This window comes from Echinops telfairi, unplaced genomic scaffold (assembly GCF_000313985.2).
Source record: "Echinops telfairi isolate 266 unplaced genomic scaffold, ASM31398v2 ScPeMD7_1;HRSCAF=3_0, whole genome shotgun sequence".
Classification (NCBI taxonomy): Eukaryota; Metazoa; Chordata; class Mammalia; order Afrosoricida; family Tenrecidae; genus Echinops; species Echinops telfairi.
In genome coordinates, this window is record NW_022103896.1 from 89865650 (window position 1) to 89891165 (window position 25516).

Here is a 25516-nt window from a genome sequence, read left to right on the forward strand (position 1 = left end):
GTCAAACTCTCTCCTAACCTCTCAAGCATAAACACTGAATAAAGAATCTGCTTAGTGGGCCTATATCAACAGAGTGATCCAACAAGTTGTTCCTTGTAACATTACCCTCCCCCTTTAATAACCATTCCCACATATCTACATGTACAGAGAGAAACGTGTAGCAATTCTCTATGGGTATAATGTGCCTCTTCCTGAGTTATCCTCTAGAGTTCACTATTGGGAACTCACTGTATCTTTAGTGATAGGTCTAGAACCATTGAGTGGTGAAGGTGCTTCCTGGGAACTGGCAACAATATGTAGTAAGACATCTGCCTCAAGCAATGCTCCAGATATGGCCCCAGGTGGCATTTCAGCAGGCATGGGAGCCAATCTCAAGTATAGGTGTTGAGGATAGTGGTGATCTCTTCAGATGAGGAGGAGGTGCTGGTGGTGGTGCTGGAGTGGCTTAGTGGACTCTAGGAACTCACTTGTACTTGTTATTCGGAACTCTTACAAGAGAGAGGGTTTGGTCTCAGCAGTATCAGCTGATATTTCTTTCATCATGCAAGTGGCAACCTTGAGGTATTATGCTGGGCTTTAGCTGTACCTCCAAAGCCCTGAACTCTCTCTCTTTTTTTTCCGGTCATTTGTCTATTGTAAGTAGTATAAACAAAGCAGCTTCCTTATATTTTCCATCCTGGTTCAACAGTTGCAAAATATCAGACATGATCATTCAGAGCCTTACTTCTCACCAACATTTCATCTCTTGGTGGTAATATTTTGAGTGTTAACATTGCCACCTCATGTCATGGGTCAGTAGTACCCTTTTTAGTAGCACTGGCCGACTTACCCGTACTAACAGGTAGCACACTCGCTGTCATCAAGTCAGTGCTAACTCCTCACGACGCCCATGTGGCTTTCCAAGACTGACCATTTATGGGAATAGAAAGCCCAGTCTTTCTTGGAACTGCTGATTGTTCTCTTTTGCTGATCATGTAGGTCGCAGCCTAAGATGTAAGCACTACACCCCACCCCCACCCCCATCCCCCCGGGTTCTTTTAACACAAGAGGTAGAAGCAGAGTTATTAGTTCCCTCGTGGTGTAGTAGTTATGCATTAACCTGCTGACCATAAGGTCAGTAGTTCAAAACTGACAGCCATTTAGAGGAAGGAAGATGGGGGTTTCTAATCCTGGAAAGAAGTATGGTCTCAGAAACTCACTAGGGCAATTCTATCCTGTCCTATAGGATCGCGGTCAGTTGGCATCAACTCTGTGGCAGTGAAGTTGTGGGTTTTTCTGATCTGTTTTTAAGCCTAATCTGACTTGAAAAGCAATGTAGAGAACTCATCTTTATGATTTTGTTTCTCTGGTACTCCTGCTACCAAATATGTTATAAGCAAAATCAGTGATGCTTCATAAGTATAAAAAAGAGAAGTTTATTAGAAAAATGACTGTCATGCAATTTTAGGAGTAGATAAGCCCAGTCCACTTCAAGTCTGTGGATCAAATGTTAAATTTGAGGCGAAGCAGGAAAACTATAGGCTGGTGTCAGCAGATGAGGCCTGTGGTTAGCAGAGTCTAACCAATCCAAAGTTGCAAGCGCTCATTGCCCCCAGGGTGAACAGGCAGTGTGGCAGGTGTTGGCTCAAGAATCAGAGACTGCTATAACAGATACAAGGATCCAAGCCAGTTGGAAATGAAGTTCTCCACAGCATCTTTTTGACTATCAAGTAAGCCACACCTCCGAGATGGAACTGTTTGGCTTATAGCAGAGCCCATCATGGAATTTATTACATGATGTTAAATCACATTACGAAGGGAGTCCTCCAATGTCAAACCATTGATAATCCTTTAGCCAAGTTGTCACAACATTTATCACAGGAACGAATGGAAGGCAAAAAGAAAACAAGAATGTTGGGGAGTTAAAGGCCTGTATTCAAACAAGCAGCCAACTAAGTGAGGCATCAACTAAGTCCACATCAGAGAAGGACACCAGCCTGTGTGATTCAAAGATGACAATGACATATTCTAAATATGATGAAGGGGAAAATATCAGAGCCTAAATTGTGAACACTCAATTTTTTATAAGGTTATGGAGAAGAGTGGGAGCCTAAATGCCATCTGCAGAGTAGCTTGTCAGGTTAAGTCTCAAACAGCTTTACTATCAGAGATTATTGTAAACTTGATGATGGTAGGTGGAACCACAGTATAATATGATACTTAGTCAATTGACCCCCCTCTTGACCCAACCTGAACTTGCTCTAGGCTCAAATATTTTCCACTTGTTCCATGACTTAAATATTCTTCTCTAGCTTTTAAAATTTTATTGATGGTATTTTGTTTGTTATTCTTTATTTTAATTTTTATCCTTATGTCATCATTATTATTTTCATCTTCTTTGTTTTTTACTGTTGCTGTTAGGTTTCCCAATTTATGAAGCACAGAAGGAGGGGTTGCATGGGGACATTGCAATAGTTTATTGGGAATGGGGGCAGGGCGGGGGGAAGTGGTGTGAGTGGAATTGGAGAACAAACAATTAATGTGGAATGGAGCATTAGAATGGATTGTGATGACGTATATATAGTTTCTTTTTAAAGTGACTTAACTGTAGAAGTATTTGATATGTGAATATTATATGAAGAAAACTACTAAAAAAGAAACCAAACTTGGCCTATGGCTACCATGGGTGAAGGAGGAAGGATTTTTGCTCAGGGAGCATTGAGTGGATGTTGAAGGTGGGGGAAATAATTTGGAAAAGGATATCGGTAATGGCTATACAACATTGAAAGTATAATCAGTGGCAGTGAATTAATTATACATGTAGAAGTTGTTGGGTTGAAGAAGGTTTTGTTGTGGATATTTTTGCCACAATGTTAAAAATGCATGAATTAACAATGACTACAAGGAAGAAGAAAATGTTCTGAAGTTGATTGTGGAAATGATTGTACAGCTCTTCTTGATATGCTTGAAATACTGAATTGTATGTTATGTGGATGAAGTGCCAATAAAACTGTTAAAAAAAGAATGGGTTTACAGTATATGACTGAAAGAATTTCAGTAAAAAATAATAGTAACTTTTTTTATGTTATTTTTTTTAATCATTTTACTGGGGGCTCATACAACTCTTATCACAATCCATACATACATCCATTGTGTCAAGCACATTTGTACATTTGTTGCCATCATCATTCTCAAAACATTTGTTTTATACTTGATCCCTTGGTGTCAGCTCCTAATTTTTATCCCTCCCTCCCGCTAATGTTCTTTAAGAAGAAAAATTTTCTTGTTTGTGATTATCATAGCCAGATAACATTGTAATTATTGACCTGAGAGTAACCAATTATGAGACTGAAAAAATTCCAAGCTCTAAGTGATTGCCTACTATTTCAAGTTTTTTTTGTTTGTTTCAAGTTGTTTTTGATACACATCTGTGTGCTCACACACTCAGACACATTGAGCCTTTAACAGCCCTACTAGTTCTTTGATTCTAGGAAGAGCCACACAGAAAGCATTTTGTGTTCATAACCCATTTCCAGTTAATCTCCTCACTGATATTTTTGGGGTGGAATTTGTCATCCTCCCCACCTTCCCCATTACATAGTGTTGTTCAGTTCAGCTACAATAAATATACAGTGCTCAGATGACAATATAGGAAATATGTGTGATGCAGATACTTTAAATGATATAAACTGCTACTTTATAAACCTAATTTTATATTACACACCTAAATTAATTAATTCAGCAATAGCTTCCTTTGTTATTTAGAAAGGTTGCTTTTTTTTTTTTTAATATTCTTTAGAACCCTGTTTTCAACCTTCCTAATGCCACGACCTTTTAATATAGTTCCTCATGTTGTGGTGACTCTCCCAACCATAAAATTATTTTTGTTGCTACTTCTTAACTGTAATTTTGCTGCTGTTATGAATCAGGCGACTCCTGTGAAAGGGTTGTTTGACCCCCAAAAGGGTCACAACCCATAGGTTGAGAACCTCTGCATTAGAAGAAATTATTGATAGTATTAAAAAGGTATTAAAGTTATTTTTTATGACTGAAAATGTAATAAAAATAAATTTATTAAAAGTAAATTTCATATTTAAATTTTTAAATTTTTTTTATAAATGTTTTAACTAAAATAGTTTAAATATGTATTGATTTTTTTGTCAAGGTGATTATTTTATTGAAAAATTTCATTAGCTATTAGCTTATTATTTTAAGGCACTCTTATTTTGATGATAAAAAGTCCATTTAGTCTTATACCCAAAATAGCAGAAAAACAAAAGCTATTGCACAGGTGCAAACAGCTTAGCTTATAAAAAAAACCTAATCAAATATACCAATTTAGATCTGTATATTTTATGTCTTAAGGATCTTTTGGTCTCAAATCTAGAACCTGAATTTCTAAAATTCATGTTTTGAAAAATAAAGTTCTTTATTCAGAACATTTTGCTAATCCTCTTACTTAATCCTCATTTTATCCCTTTTTTTTCTTAGAAAACTTATGTTTTTCCCTTTTTTATGTTGGTAAAGATTTAAAATAATCGCTTTTTGTTGATGTGGGAATGAAAGTCCTCACTTTGGTGGCATTTGCCAGCCATATCGAAGCTTGTCGTGCTTTGGTGTGATGTCAAGCGACTCTGATCTGTCCTCAGTAAGATTTCTGATTAAGAATTTTAAAGGTGAATTTCTCCATATGACCACGTGGTAACTTAAAGTACGCAAAATCCAGAGAAGCTTGTATTTTGGTTGCCTCTTCTGCTTTGTGCAGAAGCTCTGCCCTATGGCTTATAACCTGCACCTCACCTTGGAAACCTTTTTGTGGTTCAGGCATTCAAATTATTTATGTGCACTGCTTACAAGTTCAAAGTCAGTGCTAGGAGAATAGTTTAAAGATTCTGGCATGAATAAAGGCTGAGAAATGACACAGTAGATGCATTTGTTTGTGTTTTCTAAAGGATAGGTGAGTGTGTCACCTAGGATCCTTCAGGAGAGACGCTGCGATTAGCAACTCTGAGCTGATTACCCGGAGTGGGCGAGGCCAGTGCAGTGCCCAGTGCCACCTAATTCTAGTTAAGCCACAGCAGCAGTGAAAGGAAGCTTAGCTTGCCATTTCCTGAATTAGCCCGAGTTCTGGGCCAGGGTCAGGGCTTCACTCCCAGGACAATGTTACTCCCTCCGAGGTTTTCTGTGATGCAGCAACCCGCAGAAGTACACGTGGGCTGTGAGAAGAAGAGGGCCACTCGTAGATGTCGCCTGTGAAACACTTAAGAATTGCTATTTTGTTTTAAGGTTTGGATAAACCGAGATTGTTTTTTGTATTTTAACAAACTATCGAATGGAAGTACTGTAGATGGAGGAGTAGATTCGAGATGACAATAGACGATATGAGCCTGTGTGTCTACAAAGATCCTTAAATATTCTGAAAAATGAACTGCCTTTTGTCTCGGTCCTTCTGGCCATATGAATATGTAGTTCTTAACCCAAATCAATGCCCTTACATTCTCCTGGTCAGAATTCTGTTTGCTTATTTCTTAGTTGCAGAACAGATTTGGTTGTTTGTGTTTTTATTCAGTGAGCAAGCACTTCTTCATTTCTTTAACAATTTAAGTTTCAAATGTTCTGGCCCCTGGCTTGTTTCTATACTTCTGGCTTGACAGTCTGTTGTTGAAATTCACTTACTACAGATAGTAAACATTTGTTTGTTGTAAAATGTGGTTTTCCCCCTAAGGCCTAACTAAATGTGGTGTGCTTAAAGCTTTGGTCCCCTTTGTGCTTTTATGGTTTTGTGTAGACTTAACTTTGAATAAATAGACTGGTCCTTGTTCATAAACACCCGTGTGGTGTTCAGGTTCCCCTGGCTTGTTGTGGTGTGAAAGCCAGCTCATTGTTTTTAGTAATAAAAACCTTTTACAGTATTCACTTGTGCTGTCCAATCTCTGCAGGTGCTGAAGAGAAAATTTTGGAAGAGTTTAAAGAAACACACAATGCCGAGTCTCCAGATTTTCAGCTCCAGGCAATGATCCAGGCTGCTGGCAAGCTCGTGCTGATTGACAAGCTGCTGCCAAAACTGAAGGCTGGTGGCCACAGGGTGCTTATCTTTTCCCAGATGGTGCGCTGCTTGGACATACTGGAAGACTACCTCATTCAGAGACGGTAAGGATACTGTGTCATATGATGAATAGGAAATTAAAAATGTACTCTTAACGGGGCTCTGCATAGTTCACCTCAAAGTGACATTTATAACACGGGGCTGGGGGTGGCATGGAGGGACATTTGTCACTTTTTCTCAAAACCATAGATGCACACGACACGTTTTATATCGTGATTGCAGGAGGACCTGGGACACTTTTCACGGACTGTCTTTTCCCCAGTGCTTTCCTTTGACTAGGAGAGAAGAAATCTTTCCTAAGCTTGAAGTTGTTAGTTTACTGTTGAGATTGCCATTTATTTTTAGAATGTAGATATTTTCCACTGGAGAGGAAGGTGAAATAAAATTTGATATTTGGGCATTCCGCTCAAGTGTTTACAAAACGATGACAAACACTATATTTACTCTGAAATGATTTCTCCTGAGTGCTGTAATTCGGGTAGTATGTAGCCATGTATGTATATTGTAATACTTGTTTAAAACACAAAGAGGTAATAAGTATGCTGTAGCTGTTTACCAGGCTCCCTTGTTCACACTGATATTTTTTAGGTACCCATACGAAAGAATTGATGGCCGAGTCAGAGGCAACTTGCGCCAGGCAGCTATTGACAGATTCTCTAAGCCTGATTCTGATAGGTTCGTGTTCCTCCTATGTACAAGGGCAGGAGGGCTAGGCATTAATCTTACTGCTGCTGATACCTGCATCATCTTTGATTCAGACTGGAATCCTCAAAATGACCTCCAGGTAAACATGCAAGAAAATCTTGCTGATGCTTTCTCTTTTCGGTTATTTTTTTAATCATCATACTGTGACAGAGACTCCCAGGCCCAAGCCTCCGTTACAGTTGTGCCATCCGCAGGCAGTATCCTGTGTTCTGTGGCAAATGATCCAACTCGCGATCAGTTTATTAATAATGTGAAATCTAATGTATTAGTATATTAGCACTCTAAATTGCACCTCTATTACTGACACATATTTTTCTATAACTGACAGGCCTTTTCTTTCTGGGATAGCCATTAATTTCCTTTTCTTTCTAGGCTCAGGCTAGATGTCATCGAATAGGACAGAGCAAATCTGTGAAGATCTACAGGCTGATTACACGGAACTCTTATGAAAGAGAAATGTTCGACAAGGCTAGTTTGAAACTTGGTCTGGATAAAGCTGTGCTTCAGTCTATGAGTGGAAGAGAAAATGCCACCAATGGGGTAAAACAAAACACTACCAAACCATTCATCTGTCCTGACTCCTGACTTTATATAGCTAATATTAAGAAATTATTCATCATCCTATGGTCTTAGACTTCAAATATTTTAAGTGCATATTTTGTCATATATTTTTCCTTTTTCATACTTCATGTTTTACTCTCTTGGGACAAATTGAAGCATTTTTTGTTTAGCCTATGAAGGGTTATTAAATTCCAAATGACTTTGAATGTTTCTCTACAACAGGTGCAGCAGCTTTCCAAGAAGGAAATAGAGGACCTTCTGCGTAAAGGGGCCTACGGTGCACTTATGGATGAGGAGGATGAGGGCTCCAAGTTCTGCGAGGAAGACATAGATCAGATCCTCCTACGGCGAACCCACACTATCACTATTGAGTCGGAAGGAAAAGGCTCCACGTTTGCTAAGGTGGAGTCGAGTTTATGTAACCTCCTGGCCCACGTGGTTGAGCCAGTTTTGAGTCATGGCCCCAACCATATAGAGCAGAGCAGAGCTGCCCATAGGATTTCCCAGGCTGTGATCTGTATGGAAGCCCCACATCTTTCTCCCCCAGAAGTTGCGTAAAAGCACCTAGGAAAGTGCTCACGTGCTACGCACAATTGTGAATTGTGAACTCCCCATGGAATCCCAGCACAAGAGCACACGTGTGTTTCGGTTTCTCTCCTGTGCGTCCTGGTGCCATGTGCTCTCTCTCAATCTACTGCCCTCACAGATGCTTCCTACCGCCTTTGCCAATTCTCTACCTGTGCATTTGGCCCCACCCATTCTCATTGTCTTTGAGATCACTTCTTCAGAGATTCCGATCCATCATCTTCATTTTCATTGCCTCCTAAGGTCCTAAGTGCTGAAATGGCTTAAAATAATAATCAAGTCACCTCAACCTTTTTATAAGGTGACCAGATTTTAACATTGGTAAAGCGGGACACCATTGATAAAACTCATATCCTGGCGAAATAGCCACATGGCAGCCGAAAACCGTATACCCTAGCTTGTCGTGCATTCTTTCCAAAAATCGGGACTTTCCCGCCAAAAATGGGACGTCTGGTCACCTTACCTTTATACAAACTTTTATCTGTTTTTCCGTCTCATTGCAACTCCACAACTCTTTCACGCTGAAATCCACACAGACCGAATTGACACCAGCTGTCTCCACTGCCTCTTTTTTTTTTTTAATTTTACTTTATTTTCTTAAATTGTTTTGTTAGGGGCTCATACAGCTCTTATCACAGTCCATACATACATCAATTGTGTAAAGCACATTTGTACATTCATTGCCCCAGAGTAGAATTGTTTCACAGGACTTTCTTGACTGTAATCTTCTGTGGTGATCGTAGGCAGATTCAAATTGCCAATCTTTAGATTAGTACTCAAGGACAAGCCATTTGCACCACCCAGAGACTTAATTGGTATCTAGAGATTTTATCTATCTATCCATCTATCTATTTTTAACAGATTTATTGATATATGAATGGTATACAGTGTGTCATCTTGGTGTTTTTTTTTAGATCATTTTATTAGGGGCTCATACGACTCTTATCATAATCCATACATACATCAATTGTGTAAAGCACATTTGTACATTCATTGCCCTCCACTGCCTCTTTCAGCTTAATTTACTTCCAGCTTGAACTCCTCCCCATCAGCACTGTCCTAGGGAAGGTCACCACCACGCCCTGGGGTTCCACCTGGGACCCTGCCAAGGGCTTTATCTACGCATCCCTCATTCCACACACTCACAAGAGCCTTCTCACCCTTTTGTCAGAGCAACTTCATTGAGATTTGATTTACCTACCATGAATTCACCTGCTTTAAGTATAATTCACTGGATTTTACTATGTTCAGAATATTTCTATTACCTCAAAAAAAAACCATCATGCCCATTAGCAGTCTCCATCTACTCTCCTACCCCATGCCCCAGCCTTGTTTGCTACTAGGTGCTGTCCATATGACCCCCAGGTGACACAGTCAACTGCCCCATAGGATTTAGGCTGTAGCCTTCATACAGATTTCACCAGATCTTTTCTCCAGCAGAAGAGTTGTTGGATTCATATCATTGATCTTGCAGTTAGAAACTGAGGGCCCAATCATTGTCTCACCAGGACTCCACCTAAAATTTCTACCTATCTAGATTTGCATGTTGCCTATTGTGGACATTTTATATCACTGGACTCTTAAAATACATGGTATTTTGTTTGTCTTTGTTCACTTAGCATAATGTTTTTGAGGCACATCCATTTGTAACATAGATCAGGAATTCATTCCTTTTTATGGCCGAATAATATTCCATTGTAGGTATATCATATTTGCTAGTTGATAATGGATGCTTGTGTCAGTTCTACTTTTTGATCATTATGAATAGTGATATGAGAAACGTGCATGGGGTTTTGTGTGGACGTTTCTTTTTCTGTGGTTGTATATCCAGGAGTAGAATTGTTAGGTTACTCCTGTTTAACCTTCTAAAGACCTTCTAGACTGTTTCAATTGACAGTATCAATTTCCATCCCTAGCAGTCATGAATGAGAGTTTTATATATCTTCTCCAAAATTTTTTATTGCCAGCCCAATGTAGTATTCCATTCTGATTTTGATTTGCATTTCTCCAATAACATACTTGTGAACATCTTTCCGTGTGCTTACTGACCATGTGTATATCCTCTTCAGAGAAACGTCTATTCAAATTCTGCATATAAGTCCCGTATCAGATAATAAGATTTCCCATTGTGTTTTCCTAAACTCTTATTAATGGTATTTAATGTTGATGCAATTAAATGTATCCTTTTTAAAAAAATTATTTACCTTTTTATGTTTTATCTAAGAAATGGCCTAACAAAAGATTAAAGACATACTTACATTTTTCTTCTAAGAGCCTTGCAGTTTTTGCTTTAACATTTAGGTCTGTGATTTTTTTTTTTTTGTAGTTAATTTTTGTGTGTGGTGTGAGGTGGGGATCCACCTTCCTCATTTTGAACATGGCATCCAGTTCTCCCAGCCATTCCACCTTTGGCAGGTCCTTCTTCTCTGGACTCTGTGACCTAACATGTGCTTCGCTTCTCAACCTCTCCTCAGGTTTTTCCCCAGTCTTCTCAGATACTTCAATTTTAGTATGTGTAAAAGCAAATTCATTATACCTGCTCCCACATCCTTCGAATGCCATATATACTCAAGTATAAGCCACCTCCAATATCAGCCGAGGCACCTAAGTCTACTACAAAAAGTGCGTTAAAAATGTGCTGGGAAACTCGCCTTATACTCGAGTATATACGGTGCCTGTTTCTTCACCCAAGTAACACTGTTCTGATGCCAAAGGGGGTTCTGAGGCTCTCCCAGCCCTTCCCTCTCTTCATACTTCACATCCACCCATATTCTAACGCTACTAATCATACTATAGATATATATACTTATGATATGTACTTCTATAGTCCCTACTTTTCTCTGTTTTGCTATTACTATGTTTGGTCTCTGTCATTTGTTATATAAGCTATTAGAGTGGCTTTTCGACTCTATGCTACCCACCGTCTTCCAAGATCTATGCTCTAGTGTGATATGTCTAAAATGACTCCGAATGCAATCATGTCCATCTTGAGCCTCTTTCTTCAAATAGCTGACTGCCACCTCAGGGTAGAGTGTAAACTCTGTTAACTCAGCATGCCAGCCCTTCTTGGTCTGGCTTTTGCCTGCCTATCTTGAGGTGTGCCCCTTCTCCATGTGTCCTCAGGACTGCCCACGTGAAACATCAGCACTTCTTCATGCTGCTTTTGCTCTTCCCGCTGCTATAAACGCTTCTACGTGCTTGCCTGTTCTATGAGCGTCTCAAATTTAGTTCAGTAGTTAGCTTCCAGAGTCTTCGCTGCCCTCTTACCAATAGTGCTTTCCTTCTTTTCCCACCGGCTCAGCAGGCCAAGGGCACCTCTCTGTGTCAGTTGCTGTTGCATGTGCCTTTGTTCCCTGTTGTTTGTCACACTGCATTTTCGTCCTTCATTTCCTACTCGGTCTCAGTGCCTGGGCAGTGAGATACCGGTGTGGTAGTCTGTCATCTTCGTCTCATCTGCCAGAGCTGTGGGCACACCATGGAAGAACCCACCAGAGGATCAATAGTGAAAGCTACTTTGCATCTTGGCCCTGAAAATAGCACCTCAAAGTAATGCACGTTTGTTTCCCTCTAGGCCAGCTTTGTTGCATCTGGCAATAGGACAGATATTTCCCTGGATGATCCAAATTTCTGGCAAAAGTGGGCGAAGAAGGCAGAATTGGATATCGATGCTTTGAATGGGAGGGTGAGTGAGAGGCCCCAGTCAATTCCCTATCTGATAGCATCCAAAGTTAGCTTTTTCAAGTGATTTAAATTTATCTGCTCTTCTTTCAGAACAACCTAGTTATTGACACCCCAAGAGTGAGAAAGCAGACTAGGCTGTACAGTGCAGTGAAAGAAGATGAGCTGATGGAATTTTCTGACTTAGAGAGTGATTCCGAAGAAAAACCTTGCACGAAGCCTCGGCGCCCACAGGATAAGTCACAGGGTTATGCAAGGAGTGAGTGTTTCAGAGTTGAGAAGAACCTGCTTGTTTATGGGTAAGTTGAACTTACTGTGTAAAATATAATTTTATTTCTGATATTGTAAGAATTTGTAGTCGGTACAGAAAAAATGTGTATTTAGATTTGTGCAACTCCCAATAGTGCCACCCAATGCTTTTTGGAGGCAGCGAGGTCATTTGATAAAGTTACTCTCATTCAGATCCGTGTGAATTTGAACAGGTCACATCAAGTTAGGGGTACTGGTTTATAGCTTAAAGAATATTGTCAAATTCAAATTTATTCATTGATTATTTATAATTCAAATGAAGTTGTGCATGATAATCAAGCTTCGAGATGAAGCTCAGACCTCTCCATGCACCTCAGAGTCCACCGACACTCACATGCGGTTCTGTGATGTCTGAGTTAGCAGCCTCTCCTGTGGGTGAAAAGTCAACAGCTCCTTGAGGACAAGCAGAGCCCTGCTTTCTGACTGCCTCGGGGCAGAGTACATGCCACAGACAGTGGTGAGGGCTGGGTCCATGACCATTCGTGGTACAAAGGAAGGTTAGCAGAGGCCCATCATGTATCTCAGGACCCAGCATCCATGTAAGGGTGGGCAGGACTCTCCATAGCTGGGTCCTTTGCTACTTCCCGTTTTTAACCCAGTGACCCAAATACAGAATTTGATTATTAACATGCCAGTGAGCCCTGCAGAGGTCTTCTCTCATTCCTGCCAGTCCCCCTTGCCTGTGGAATTCCTCACTCTTTAGTGTACATTCATCCTGCACTGTGTACTATGCAGGATACTCTCCGACACTGGAGACCCCCTCTGCGAGCCAGGCAGCCCCACATCGTCCCAGCCCCCAGCCGGCAAGTGAGCCAGCAGGAATAACAGCTCAATGTGATCCATCCCTTAAGACCCAGCTCAACATGCTCTCCCCACTCCTGAGATGAGGAGGCGAAAGAAGGAGCTTTCCAGATTCTGAGGAGGTCTTTTGTGCCAGGAGGGGCATTGTGAATTAGGCAGGTGAAGAGCAGTGGGGTCAGATGCGTAGGAGTAGGAGAAGAACCTGTGACTTGAGGGAATGAAAGCTCTCTGAAACGAGAAAGGGCACTGGCACGGCAAGAGACCGTCCACCGTGCTCGCAGGGGCTGAGCCTGGGGCTCCGTGCTGTGCCTAGCTAAGTCAAGTGTAACCTGAGGAAAGATTGCGCAGACTTGTGTGCCTGCTCCAACCATGCCCCGAGTGTTTGCCCTAGGGGTCAACTCCCCTCAAAGCGGGACCCACGCCACAGTCTGTTGACACTGGTGAGGATAACACAAGATAGACTGTTTGGCTTCAGCTGTGTATTCCCCCCACCCATTTCACACAGGGGACCGAGAACCAGCTGAGTGCTTTTCGTGGGTGTGCAAGTGTGCTTTGAGTTATCATTCTTGATTTCAAAAGAAAATGCACAGCTTCTCATCATCATTCATTAATTATCGTGGCCACCCTTTGAAGGGATGGGCGCATTCATAATCTTACCATTGCATCATTGATTTTGAAGTAGCCACGCCTCCCTTGAGTCACCTTTCATTGCAAGTAGCTGATCAACATTGAAATACCCAAGCCATGATAGTGGAGTTCAGTATTCAATCTTCCAGTCCCTGGATTGCTTTCCTGTCTGCAAAATTGCTGCATCTTACTTATAAAATGTATGTTAAACGCTTGTGCTTTATTATTTTTTGTGCTAATTTACCTACTATAGTTATGAGCAGTGGCTTCATGCCCTACTTTCAGATATTTGTACCCTTGATTGGTTTCCTTTACCTTGTATACAATCCTGGAACTTTTGACCCAGAATTTCCCAACTCCAATACATGACTGCTAAAGTAGAGCCCGGAGCATATACTCAAAAGTGCCGTCTACATGCTGAATGTTTGCATTCCAGGTGGGGACGATGGACAGACATCCTTTCACACGGGCGCTACAAGCGCCAACTCACGGAGCAGGATGTGGAAACCATATGCAGAACCATCCTTGTGTATTGCCTCAACCACTATCGAGGGGACGAGAATATCAAAAGCTTCATCTGGGATCTGATCACACCGACGGCTGACGGCCAGACTCGAGCCTTGGTCAATCATTCTGGTAAGAGCTTCATCCTCAGAGGAGCTGCAAACAGTTAATTCTTAGAAGCTGCCAACGGAAACACTGGAGGTTCAAATCCACTCCAAGGCCACTTGTAAAGAAGTTGTCGCTGTCCATGTCTGAAAACCCAGTCATTGAAATCCTGCGGAGCATTTCTACTCTGGCACTTATGGGGTTACTATGAGTCAGAATCAACTTGGCAACACTTGGTTTGGGGTGTTTTAAAAAAATTGTTTTCTCTAGGTGTACCCTGAACTTCCTTGTCTTTGACGTAAAAATGCCTGGCTCTGGTGTTGGATTGTAAGGGCTTTCATTATCATTACTACAGGCTTATCGGCACCGGTTCCACGGGGAAGGAAAGGCAAGAAGGTGAAAGCGCAGAGCATGCAGCCAGTGGTGCAGCATGCAGACTGGCTGGCCGGCTGCAACCCTGACCTGCTCTTCCAGGAGGACAGCTATAAGAAGCACCTGAAGCACCACTGCAACAAGTGCGTAGAGCCGCTTCTCTGCAACAGCTCGTGTCTTTTCCCAAAGGCAAAACAAAACCAGTTGCGCGATGGGAACTATCAAAATCCATAGTCGCCCTCTTCGTATTGCAACGTGCTGCCTGGTCTGGTTAAGGTGCCTGTTTAGATGACAGACTGCCGACCAGTATTTGTTAGTTAGGTTTCTATGATCCTGCTGTCACCTACTGTCCCGGAGGGAGGGGAAGGGTGCATTTGTATTGTTTGCATCAGAATATCTCAGTTGCTGAATCCTGCCCTTTTGTCCCCTCTCTGAGCTTAGAATTATATCCTGTACCTTTATTTCTAGAAATTGATCATATGTATTTGAATAATGATCTGAATGCAGTTCATTCCTTGGACCTCGGTTACTGTCATTCTGGTGTCTGTGCACGCTCTTCCCTCCCTTACTCGGATTGCGCCCTTGTCGGCGTCCATCACACCGGAGCAGTACAGTCAGCGTCTCTACTTCTTCGCTCTCTGCAGTCTCGTGCAAGCTACTCGGCTCCTGTGAAATCTTAGCATCCTGGTCAGTTAAACGAAGTTCTGCAGCTAGGTCTTGATTAGACAAGGCAGGATAGAAGTAAGTACAGCAGTGGAAGTCAGAGCACATGTTGTCAGTGGACTGAGCACGTCATATAGGTCACCTGTCTGAATCATCTAAGGAAAGTAGTACCCTTGTGGTCCGTCCTTAATGGAGAAGGAAATGGAGGCTCATGTGGAATAACTTACTTAAGCTCCTCAGCCAGTAAAAGCTCTCAGCCAGATCTGAACCCTTACTAGACCTGTATAATTCCTTAGCTCTTACCCTCCGGAGTCCCCACCCACCTTGGAAGACATGAGGTGGCATGCGGGAACTGCCTGCTACTTCCTGGTTGCACTCTTTGTAGTCGCCATCACCTTTTTCGGGGCCTTGGTGGTCTCTTAGGGCCTACCTTTGATTGCTACACTTAGATTTTTCACCGACAAGTTTTTTTCTTTTTGAATCTTCTAGGCTATTTTTGCGCTTCAGAAACGTGTCTGTTACTGCTGTAGCATCATACTTCTCTTTCAAATACTATCTCACAGCTCTTACAAAAGAGCTTGTGGTTTATCTACATTTCTGGGCAGTAGATCTGCATTCAGAATTTGGGCTGCGGATGAAATGCCTCTGGTGCAGCCATGTTTCTCTTGGTTCTGTATGGAGCGATAACTCTGTCCTTGGGTCTCAGTGTGATGCTGGGTGGCTTAAGTTTCCCGTTCTCATGGCAGTAGCCAGTCGTATGGGGAACCTTTCTGACTGGGATGTGAGTGGTCACTAGAGTTGTTCACATCTTCTCACCCAATCTCAGAAGAACCTGTCAGTACACTGCAGCTCACCTCATGAGGAAGAAAGCAAGTATTCCTAGTCATCTTTTCTAAGAGATCCTGTCTTGACTTACCAGGATGCAACATGGGAAGTATTTGTGACTGTGAAAAATAGTAAATAAGACAAATTGAGAGACATTCAAGAAGCGAGCTGGTCAGTGTCCTCACAAATTAAGATTTTGAGAGACAGAGATGGCAAGTTGTCGAAGGTTCCAAGAGACAGGACGATTCAGACAGTGCACAACTTGTAGGTTGGGTCCTGGACAAAAAGCCCTCATTTGTAGGACAATTAATTGGTAAAGCTGAAGAAACCCTGAGGGTTCGTGAATGGATGCAGCTGTCTAAGTCCTTCATCCTAGTGGATGTGCCCACTTATCTCTGTGCACTGGGGCTGGGGGTCACCCAGGGTTGCCCACAGCAGGTCTGGGTTTCCCAGCTGCATTGGTCTGGTTTTTGGTTTTATTTTCCTGTAAAAGGGGAAGTTCACAATTAGCTCATAAAAATTTACACATGTCTAAGATCCCACCTGAAGGAAATGGTCTTTTACTGAAAGGAAGTGATCCCACTAGGGTCATGACAACAGAATTTTGTTGTTAATGAAAAGGAATCTCTTCTCTACCCAAAGAAGAAATGAAGGTGACAGGTGTGGGGTCTACACTTGTACTATTTTCTTTGTGTAGGTTAAGTTAGGTACAAGTTTATTTTAAAAGTTAATGAGAGAAAGAATTCTAACGTTTAAAATAAATGAGTGATCCAGAGTGCTAACTTAACAAGAAGTACCGTATATACTTGAGTATAAGCTGACCCGAATAGCACCTGAGGCACCTAATTTCACCACAAAAACTTCATTAAAAATGTGTTGGGAAAACTCGGCTTATACATGAGTATATACGGTACATTGGAATACTTGACAAAAACTCATTGTTTTCCTCCCAGTTGCCCATCTTGAACTCTTGTTGGCAGGAGAGGACTTTCCGGGTGGGGAGAAAGTATGCCGTGAGAACCTCTTTTAAAGCAAAACCAATAGTAGTTTCTTTGATGGATCTGCCCGTACTTATCATTTGGATGTTTTAAGTGCCGTGTTCCATGTGATAGACATGTGATGCTGTGGCATCAGAAAACCTAGGTCTTTGTGTCCCATGCTCAGAGCGACTCTCTGATTTTGGTTAAGCAACTTCTCCTGTTTGCCTCTGTTTTCTTAATTTGTAATAGAAAACATAACTTCCCCCAGTTCCTCAGAGAGTTTTTATGAAAATCAGGTTTGGTCAAAAAAGATCAAATACGTAAAAGTGAGGTATTGGTTGTTATGTGTTATCCAAGGGAATGATGGGTTAACCAGTCAAGATCATAGTAGTTGATTCTGTAACTCTCACATGACCTGGCAGGTCATCTTCAGTCTTAGGACACTAAGTCTATCCAACAGGGGACAGCGGGTTTGGAGTAGACCTGGGCCTTTGGGAGTTACCAGGTAGATTTACTGAAAAAATTATGTTTGAGATATTGAGAAAGTTCAAGTGAGATTACAAATCTGATTCCTAGAATTCCAAGTGTTATTTTTTGTTTTGTTTGTGGTTCCTGAAAAAATGATTAAGAACAGGAATAAATTTGGTGTATTTTAATCTCCATATAAGGCTCTGCTATTAATATTTTTTTAAACTACCACTTAGGTTCATAGGTCATATAACCGAAGGGGAATAAAAAGACTTAATATTTCTTAAGGGGGAAGAGTAAGAACCTACCCTTAGTGCTGCCACGGCCCTAACTGCCTTTCTCTGAAGCAAAGTTGTATAATCCGAAAAACCTGACATTCCATATTGAGGGTTTATTGTAAGGTAGTAAAACCAGATTTTATATTTCGTTTATTCCTACAACTTCTGATGTGCTTCCAAAAATGGTATTAAGGCAGCAGCTGAGGAAATTTTATGAGATAATGAAGCAGAACAGTTACTGAAAGCCATCTGCTAGGTTGTTTACAAACTTGCTTCAATACTTCAGAGGCAATGGTAGGGTACGTGTCTAAACTTCACAAGCTGTACTAGGTAGAACTAAATGAAGTGCGCCCAGGCTAGGCTGAGCCTGGTCCCTCTCTATGCAGTGTGAGCCGTTGCCAGGCAGGCCTGTTGGAAGCCAGCAGAAAGCACCACACAGAGGTGATTATGTGCCACCATCTGTCACGCTTCAAGCCTACCATACAGCATGGCTAATCAGCCTTGGCAGGATGATGGATGAACAGCAGCAGCTGCCAAAAGCCACTGTTGGCAAATAGTCCTGAAGTTAAAAACTCTTCCTCCCCCCACCCCCCACCCCACCCTATCTTTCCTCTTCAGGGTCCTGCTGCGTGTCCGAATGCTGTACTACCTAAGACAAGAAGTTATAGGAGACCAAGCAGATAAGATCATAGAGGGTGCTGACTCAAGGTTAGTGGGCGTGCACACTTGATCTTGAGTTCATGTGGTGATCATGTATTATGCTTAAGGATCTTCTCAGGCCAGAGAAGGTCTTCTACTTTTTTGTATCTCAAATGCACAGTGAGGTCAGGGATGGGATGAGAGTCTGGGAAAGACTGCCTGTTTGCATGTATAAACACGTGTGAGATAAACCATTGATGCTTTAAGATGACCTTTTCGATGTGACGCTGTTGTGAAAGTTCCCTCTTAGTGGTGGTAAAGGACAACTGAGTTCTGCCCTTTCTTTTAACTTTTTTGCAACCTTCCCTACACACTCAGACCTTTTTTTATGAGCAAGAGAATGTAGGAGTGTGTATCATATTCATTACTTGAAAGTCATTTTTAATGCTAGCATTTATTCTAAATATTACTTGAATGTCTTTATAGTGAAGCAGATGTGTGGATACCTGAGCCTTTCCATGCCGAAGTTCCTACAGATTGGTGGGACAAGGAAGCAGATAAATCGCTCTTAATTGGCGTGTTCAAACATGGTAAGTAATGTTTCTATTTAAATCCATCATGACTGTACAGCTTTGTCTTTATTTAGAACCCCTTGCAGACTCTCTCCTAAAGTCATAATATTAATGAGGCTAGTTCCAAAGGACTCTTGGCGTCGAAAATTTTTCTGTACTGAAAAATCTAATATGAACTGTAAATATCAGATGCTGTTTTTGAATGTTTGTTGAGTATTTGAGAAGAAAACATTTCTTTCTTGGCTCTAAATAAAACCCAAACTGTATTTGTTTTAATAATAGCCAAGTTTTACTATAGATCTCCCTAAACTTTGCTTCCAGCGCTGCTTCCCTTGCTAACTCTGCCAGCCAATGTCAAAGTGGACAGTGGGCTTAACCTCTGCTATTAATCTGTACAAGTGCCTCCTGGGCTTTGTTCCAAGCAATATTTCACAAATGTCAGTGCTGAGAACTCACGGCTCCCCCGAGTGGGATGCAGCCTTGTTAACTTTGAAAGGCTGGGGATGCAGAACTGGCATGATATATACAGCGAGCGATGCCTGATTATAATCCCAATTCTCTGGAGGTCGCAGAGGTATTCTCAGCAGCCCAGGCTGACTAAAGGGGAGAATGATGGCTTATAAAACCTTTCATGATGACAGTTTGGCTGGAGGCTCTACAGCAGTTAGGAGCACTGTGTTGTAGTACACATCCTAATTGAATTGTGCTGTTCCGCTTGTGTACCACAGCCGCATTTTGTGAGCTCAGCCTAAAAATCATTTTCCCGCAGTGCACTGTTGGGATCTGCCATTTTCCATCTAGTCAACTTGGGCAGTCAAAAAGCAAATTGCAGTTTGAAAACCATAGAGGGAACAGTGTCATCTTACTGACATGCATCGTTCTAAACCTAATAAGACATGTTCGCTGGCCTGACGTGCACAGTGATTTTCAGCCAGCAGTGTGAGGGTCCAGCAGGGCTGAAGTGATGCAAAAGAGGGTGGGCAGAGGTGACCTTGGGACTAACACTGCAGTGATCGCATAGGAAAGTTCTGAAGTCTTTCAAATGTCAGGCAAAATTTACATGTTTGGGAAAATAGGGTCAAAAATCTTCCCAGACATAGCTGGACACATTTTTCTGTTCATATTTCTTGTCATTCTGATAATGTCCCTAAAGTGTAACTTGACCCCACAAACCTGCCCCAAAGGATCATCGCCCAGAATGCTTTGTTAAAACACAGTTTGGATCTCCATCTAGAAGATACTCCAGATTGGGAAATAAAATGCATCCGTTACTGTGGCGCGATGATTCTGTCCAGGGATGACTCCTTTCTTTGTTGCTGTGTCTTTCCTCTTGGCTGGTGGGGACGACACAGGCTATGAGAAGTATAATTCTATGCGAGCTGACCCCGCACTGTGCTTTCTGGAACGAGTTGGTATGCCTGATGCCAAGGCCATTGCTGCTGAGCAAAGAGGAACAGACATGCTAGCAGATGGTGGTGACGGGTAAGGAGGACATTTTAAAATTTTAATAAACTTTATGTCAGTATTGCATGTATTCGTAAGGTTCGATTTTTTTTTTTTTTTTTACAATGCACGCCCCGTATTGCATCTGACTTGAACTGTGGTCTTTACCAATATATTTTATTTACATGTTATAAGGGCTATTTAATAAAAATTTACTAGCCAGATTATATGAGGCTTCTCCAAATGACAGGTCCTATCTTTCCCCAGCCCTTTCCGTGGCTGTATATTTTACGTATTGGTAGGATCACTTTTGAGGTCAACCTCAGAGTTAGAAGTAGCATTGTCCCTCCTTCCCTCCCTCCCCTTACCACTCTCTTGCTCATCGGTATGACCTTTCTTTAACTTTTAACTTTTCTCTAGGGGAGAATTTGACAGGGAAGACGAGGACCCAGAATATAAGCCAGCTAGAACGCCGTTTAAGGATGAAGTAGACGTAAGAACCTTTGCACAGTGGCCTTTGTAGTACCCTTAAAGAGTGCATGCCCATATAAGACTTGTTAAACTTTGTAGCTAATTGCCTTTCTTTTAAAATTGAAGCAAAACCACACCCATACACAAATTAAAATGATTCTATTTCTTACTTCGCTTTCCAGGAATTTGCAAATTCTCCTCCAGAAGATAAGGAAGAATCCATGGAAATACATGCTACAAGTAAGCTCCTTAAAGATGAGGGAATGGAGCAAGAATCTCTTATACTAGGGACTTTTTCTTTACTATGGTTGTATTTCTTGACCAGGGCATTTCTAGGACTATTTTTGTTTTTTTTTTAAATTTTGGTTCTTGTTTAATGCTGGTTTCTTAATGAATTTCATAGAATAGCTTTTTTAGCAAAGATTTTTTTTCTACCATCAGTTAGGGAAACAATTTTAAGCATCTTTAGAACTTTCTCTTGAGGGTAGGGCATTTGCAAACTATCTGAAATATTGCCAATTTATATAGAATACTGACTTTTTTTTTTGAATACTGACCTTTTAACCAATGTACAATCATTAGTTAGCAATTACATGAATGTTTCGTTATGTTTAAGTTTTTATTGTAAAAGTGTTGCTTAAGAGTATTATGACAGTGTGGTTTATGTTGTAAAGGTGTTTCTTATGTAAGATTGGTTGAAAAAACTTTTTTTCCTTTTAAGGCATCAGAAAGAAGCAAATGATAAGTTCTGTGCGACCATTTTCCTACATTTATAGTTAAATATGAGGGATGACCTTTCCTACACTGTCTTCCGAGTGTTCATTGAAGCACCCTGTTCAGTTAGAAAGTCCTGTGTGTTGCAAGATTGCAGCTACATGTTTCAAAACTGTCTTTTCCACTTCCCCAGGCAAGCACAGTGATAGTAATGCTGAGCTAGGCCAACTTTACTGGCCTAACACTTCAACGCTGACTACCCGTCTACGCCGCCTCATTACTGCCTATCAGCGCAGTTATAAAAGGCAGCAAATGAGGCAAGAGGCCTTAATGAAGACTGACCGCCGGAGACGCCGGCCACGGGAGGAAGTGCGAGCACTAGAAGCAGAGAGAGAAGCTATTATATCTGAAAAGCGTCAAAAGTGAGTTTCCTTCGGGTTTTATTTGACCCCTGGAACATTTCCCTGTTTTCTACTTTTCTTTGCGTAGCGCAGACAGGAATCACCTCACAGATAGTGGCCATCAAAGATAAGCCTCACTCCATCAGAGCGATCTGGTCTCTCCCCACCACCCCCAAAGAAAAAAAGGAATAATAAACGTTTACTCTAAGTCCAATTTAAGCTAATATCTTCTTTCTAATAGATGGACGAGAAGAGAAGAGGCTGATTTTTACCGTGTGGTATCCACTTTTGGGGTTATTTTTGACCCGATAAAACAGCAGTTTGACTGGAACCAATTTCGAGCATTTGCCAGACTTGACAAAAAGTCTGATGAGAGTTTGGAGAAATACTTCAGTTGTTTTGTGGCTATGTGTAGACGAGTGTGTCAAATGCCCTCTAAACCAGATGATGGTAGGTACAGTAAGTACTAAAAATTCTTTGCTGAAAGGCTGATGAAATAGAAAAAAAAAATTTTTTTAACATGAGAACGTCACCTTTTTTCCAAAGCAAATCCGATTGCTTTTTTGTTCTAGAGCCACCTGACCTCTCGTCCATGATCGAGCCAATCACAGAAGAGCGAGCCTCTCGGACGTTGTACCGCATAGAACTGCTGCGGAAGATACGTGAGCAAGTTCTCCACCACCCTCAGCTGGGAGCGAGGCTAAAGCTGTGCCAGCCAAATTTAGATTTGCCAGAGTGGTGGGAGTGCGGGAAACACGACCGAGACTTGTTGGTTGGGGCTGCAAAACATGGGGTCAGCAGGACAGATTACCATATCCTCAATGACCCTGAGCTGTCCTTCTTGGATGCGCATAAAAACTTTGCGCAAAACAGAGGCGCGGGTAACCTATCGTCCTTGAACCCACTGGCAGTTGGATTTGGTCCCATCCCTCCAGTCAGCTCATCATCTCACATTCAGGATGACAAGGGCATGGAGCAAACGGAAAGTCACCTGGAGGAATTGGGAAACCCAGCCGCCAAGGAGAAGTCTGAGGCCAAAGAAAAGGAAAAAGAAATGGATGGTAAGGAGAAGGACAGCAAGCAGGTGTGTGACGCTGAGGCACCTGTGGGGAAAAGTGACCTGGCAGGCATAGAAGTCAGTGTGGACGTGGGATCCAAGTCGATTTCAGAAAAGGGTTCTGAAGAAGATGAGGAAGAAAAGCTTGAAGATGATGATAAATCAGAAGAGTCTTCCCAGCCTGAAGGTAACGTCCGCCAACCCGCGCCTTCACCCGACCACACAGCAGCCTGCTGCGATAAGATGCGTTGTTCTCATGTAGCTGGACGACAGTTATTTCCGGGTTTCAGTGTAATGAGTGTGCATTTTCTTCTATGACAGGGTAATAATTTCAGGTTATGCTTAAGTGTGTGCTTTCTTCTGGTTATGATGGTATGGAAAGGCAAGATTTTGAACAACTTGAACTGTAAGAAGGGTTCAAGAATATGGAACGGTTTACTGAGAGTCCCATGTTATCTTAGTTCAGATGACTCAGTGTGAGAGAGTCCCTCACTGAGTAAATAGTATTAGTTATTTCAAAACAAATGAATGAAAAGACACACAAACCACCAATTACTATCAAGTCGCTTCCAACTCCTGGCAATTGGGCATAGGTTTCTTTATTGATCTCTTAAATAAAAGGTAAGAGTATAATCTGAAAGTAACCAGTTCTTTTTGTAAATTTTCAAAAGTCCCTTTCTAAGAGTGCTATAGCTGGCACAAGGTAGGGAATGAAGCACCACATTGTGCTCTTTTGTGCTTGCTGAAACTTTGGACTTAAGTTAGAACATTAACCCATTTTCTTGTATGGCCGATCATAGGCTTTTGGGTCAGGCTTTGTTGACGTTCACCGTCTGTCACAATTTACTTACAGAGTGCTCCTCTCTGAGCCTCAGTCCCTTCATCTATAAAATGGGATAGCACTGTCTACCTTAAAACCCATTGTCATGTCAATTCTGACTCGTAGTGACTCTATAGGGCAGAGGAGAACTGCCCCGTTGGCTTTCCCATGCGGTAATCTTTTAAAAGTAACGTATTTTTCTGCGGGTTAGCAGCAACTAGTGGGTTTCAGCCATTATATTTCAGTTAGTAGTTGAGTAACCACTGCTCCACTTAAAGGAATTTAAGTTATAGAGCTTCAAAATGGCATGTAAAGTCATTTATAAAGTACCTAATAACATTTTAATCACATAGTAGATTATCAATAAAATGAAGGGCCATTCTATTTAAATTTTTTTAATTGTTCTCTTTCTGTGCTTCTGTTTCTGTGGTATTTTGGCAGCGAGTAATACCTATTAACTGCTCTCTCAGCAGGAGCTGTGTCTAGAGGGAAGAATTTTGATGAAGAAAGCAATGCTTCTCTGAGCACTGCAAGGGATGAAACCCGAGATGGGTTCTATATGGAAGATGGAGACCCGTCAGTATCTCAACTCCTTCAGGAACGAACGTTCACCTTTTCATTTTGGCCTAAGGTTGGAGTGATGTTGTTGACTGAAAAATAATAGAAAGGGGAAAAAATTCTTTTTGGCGTGTCAGATAGTCTTTAACTTTGTCACAATGCATGAAATCTGTAGATTCTGTTTTTAAAGAATGATCTAGAAAAGTTTAAAGAAAAAAGTATAGAATAATTTTCTAATAGTGCCATGAACGAGAAACTATATGAGAACTATACTTATGGTGCTTGTTCCTTGTGGCTTCTAAGGTTAGCAACCCTGGGTGTCCAGTGTAGTGCATGGAAGATTGCTTCAACAGACTCATCATTTGACAAAATAGAATGGTGGAGCTATAAAACTCCTTATTGTTACTTATTTTTCTAATCTGATGTAGGACTCTCAGATATAAGGCAATGTCATGTATTTAGAAATCTGTCATCTTAACTTGGGAGAGAGGATAAGATGTTAAACTGTTTGCTTCTATACATTATGGGAGGATCCAAATATAGTTATCTGTAACCAAAAGCAAAGTAATGACCTAATATAATTTTATAATAAACCAATAAATAATTTGGGTCTATTATTCAGGGTCAAAACTAAACATCCTAAATCAACATAACAGGGCTTAAACTAGCACAAGAAACTCTTCAATAGACTCTTTCCTGGCTAATCTTCCACATTTTTGGTTATTTAAGAAACTGGGTGATGCTGTTGACTAAAGAACATCCCATCAGAGGAGCTCTGGTGGCGTAGTGGGTTGCACATTGGACTCCTACCTGCAAGGCCATCAGTTCAGACCTACCAGCCTCGCCAAGGGAAGAGCACTCCATCAAAAACTCACCCCTGTGATGGGTTCCTTTGGTTCCCCAATATGCTAATGCCCCTTAGTGAGTATGGAAGGGAATTTGATAGACAAGTCACAGGTTTATTATAGCCAACACTTTTAATCTATGCTCCTCAATCTAATAGAGAATGCAAATGACTAGGATGGGGTGTTTCTTGATTGGTACCCACAATGCTGGATTTGTGGTGCTAATGATGTCCCACTTCCTGGGACAGGCTATGGACCATCCTGTAGGTCTGAAGTACTAGAGTTTCAAGAAGTTAAAGGCAGGGCTTCCGTTGCCTTATGCTAATACTCAAACAAAATTTACTTTTCAAATGTGGAAGTATTTTCGAGTTGCCCAATGTTGACAAAGGGAAAATAATGTACCATATATCCTCGTGTATAAGCCAAGTTTTCCAGCAGATTTTTAATCTG

General features: G+C 41.4%; 1 protein-coding gene across 3 annotated transcripts in view; it reads left to right on the forward strand.

The window, feature by feature from the left end:
- The window catches only part of CHD7 (chromodomain helicase DNA binding protein 7), a 198306-nt gene that overhangs the window by 161138 nt on the left and 11652 nt on the right, over positions 1-25516 (forward strand). For 2 of the 3 annotated variants that reach the window (XM_004697580.3, XM_045286272.1), the window contains exons 15-31: positions 5919-6129; positions 6674-6869; positions 7163-7330; positions 7574-7753; positions 11508-11618; positions 11708-11913; positions 13788-13987; positions 14316-14475; positions 18165-18254; positions 18672-18775; positions 20110-20239; positions 20621-20693; positions 20854-20911; positions 21579-21807; positions 22028-22236; positions 22359-23030; positions 24134-24294. In XM_004697580.3, coding sequence (XP_004697637.1) covers positions 5919-6129; positions 6674-6869; positions 7163-7330; positions 7574-7753; positions 11508-11618; positions 11708-11913; positions 13788-13987; positions 14316-14475; positions 18165-18254; positions 18672-18775; positions 20110-20239; positions 20621-20693; positions 20854-20911; positions 21579-21807; positions 22028-22236; positions 22359-23030; positions 24134-24294 — 3158 coding nt within the window. The remainder of the gene's footprint in view (positions 1-5918; positions 6130-6673; positions 6870-7162; positions 7331-7573; positions 7754-11507; positions 11619-11707; positions 11914-13787; positions 13988-14315; positions 14476-18164; positions 18255-18671; positions 18776-20109; positions 20240-20620; positions 20694-20853; positions 20912-21578; positions 21808-22027; positions 22237-22358; positions 23031-24133; positions 24295-25516) is intronic. The other variant, XM_045286254.1, reaches the window with a different exon arrangement.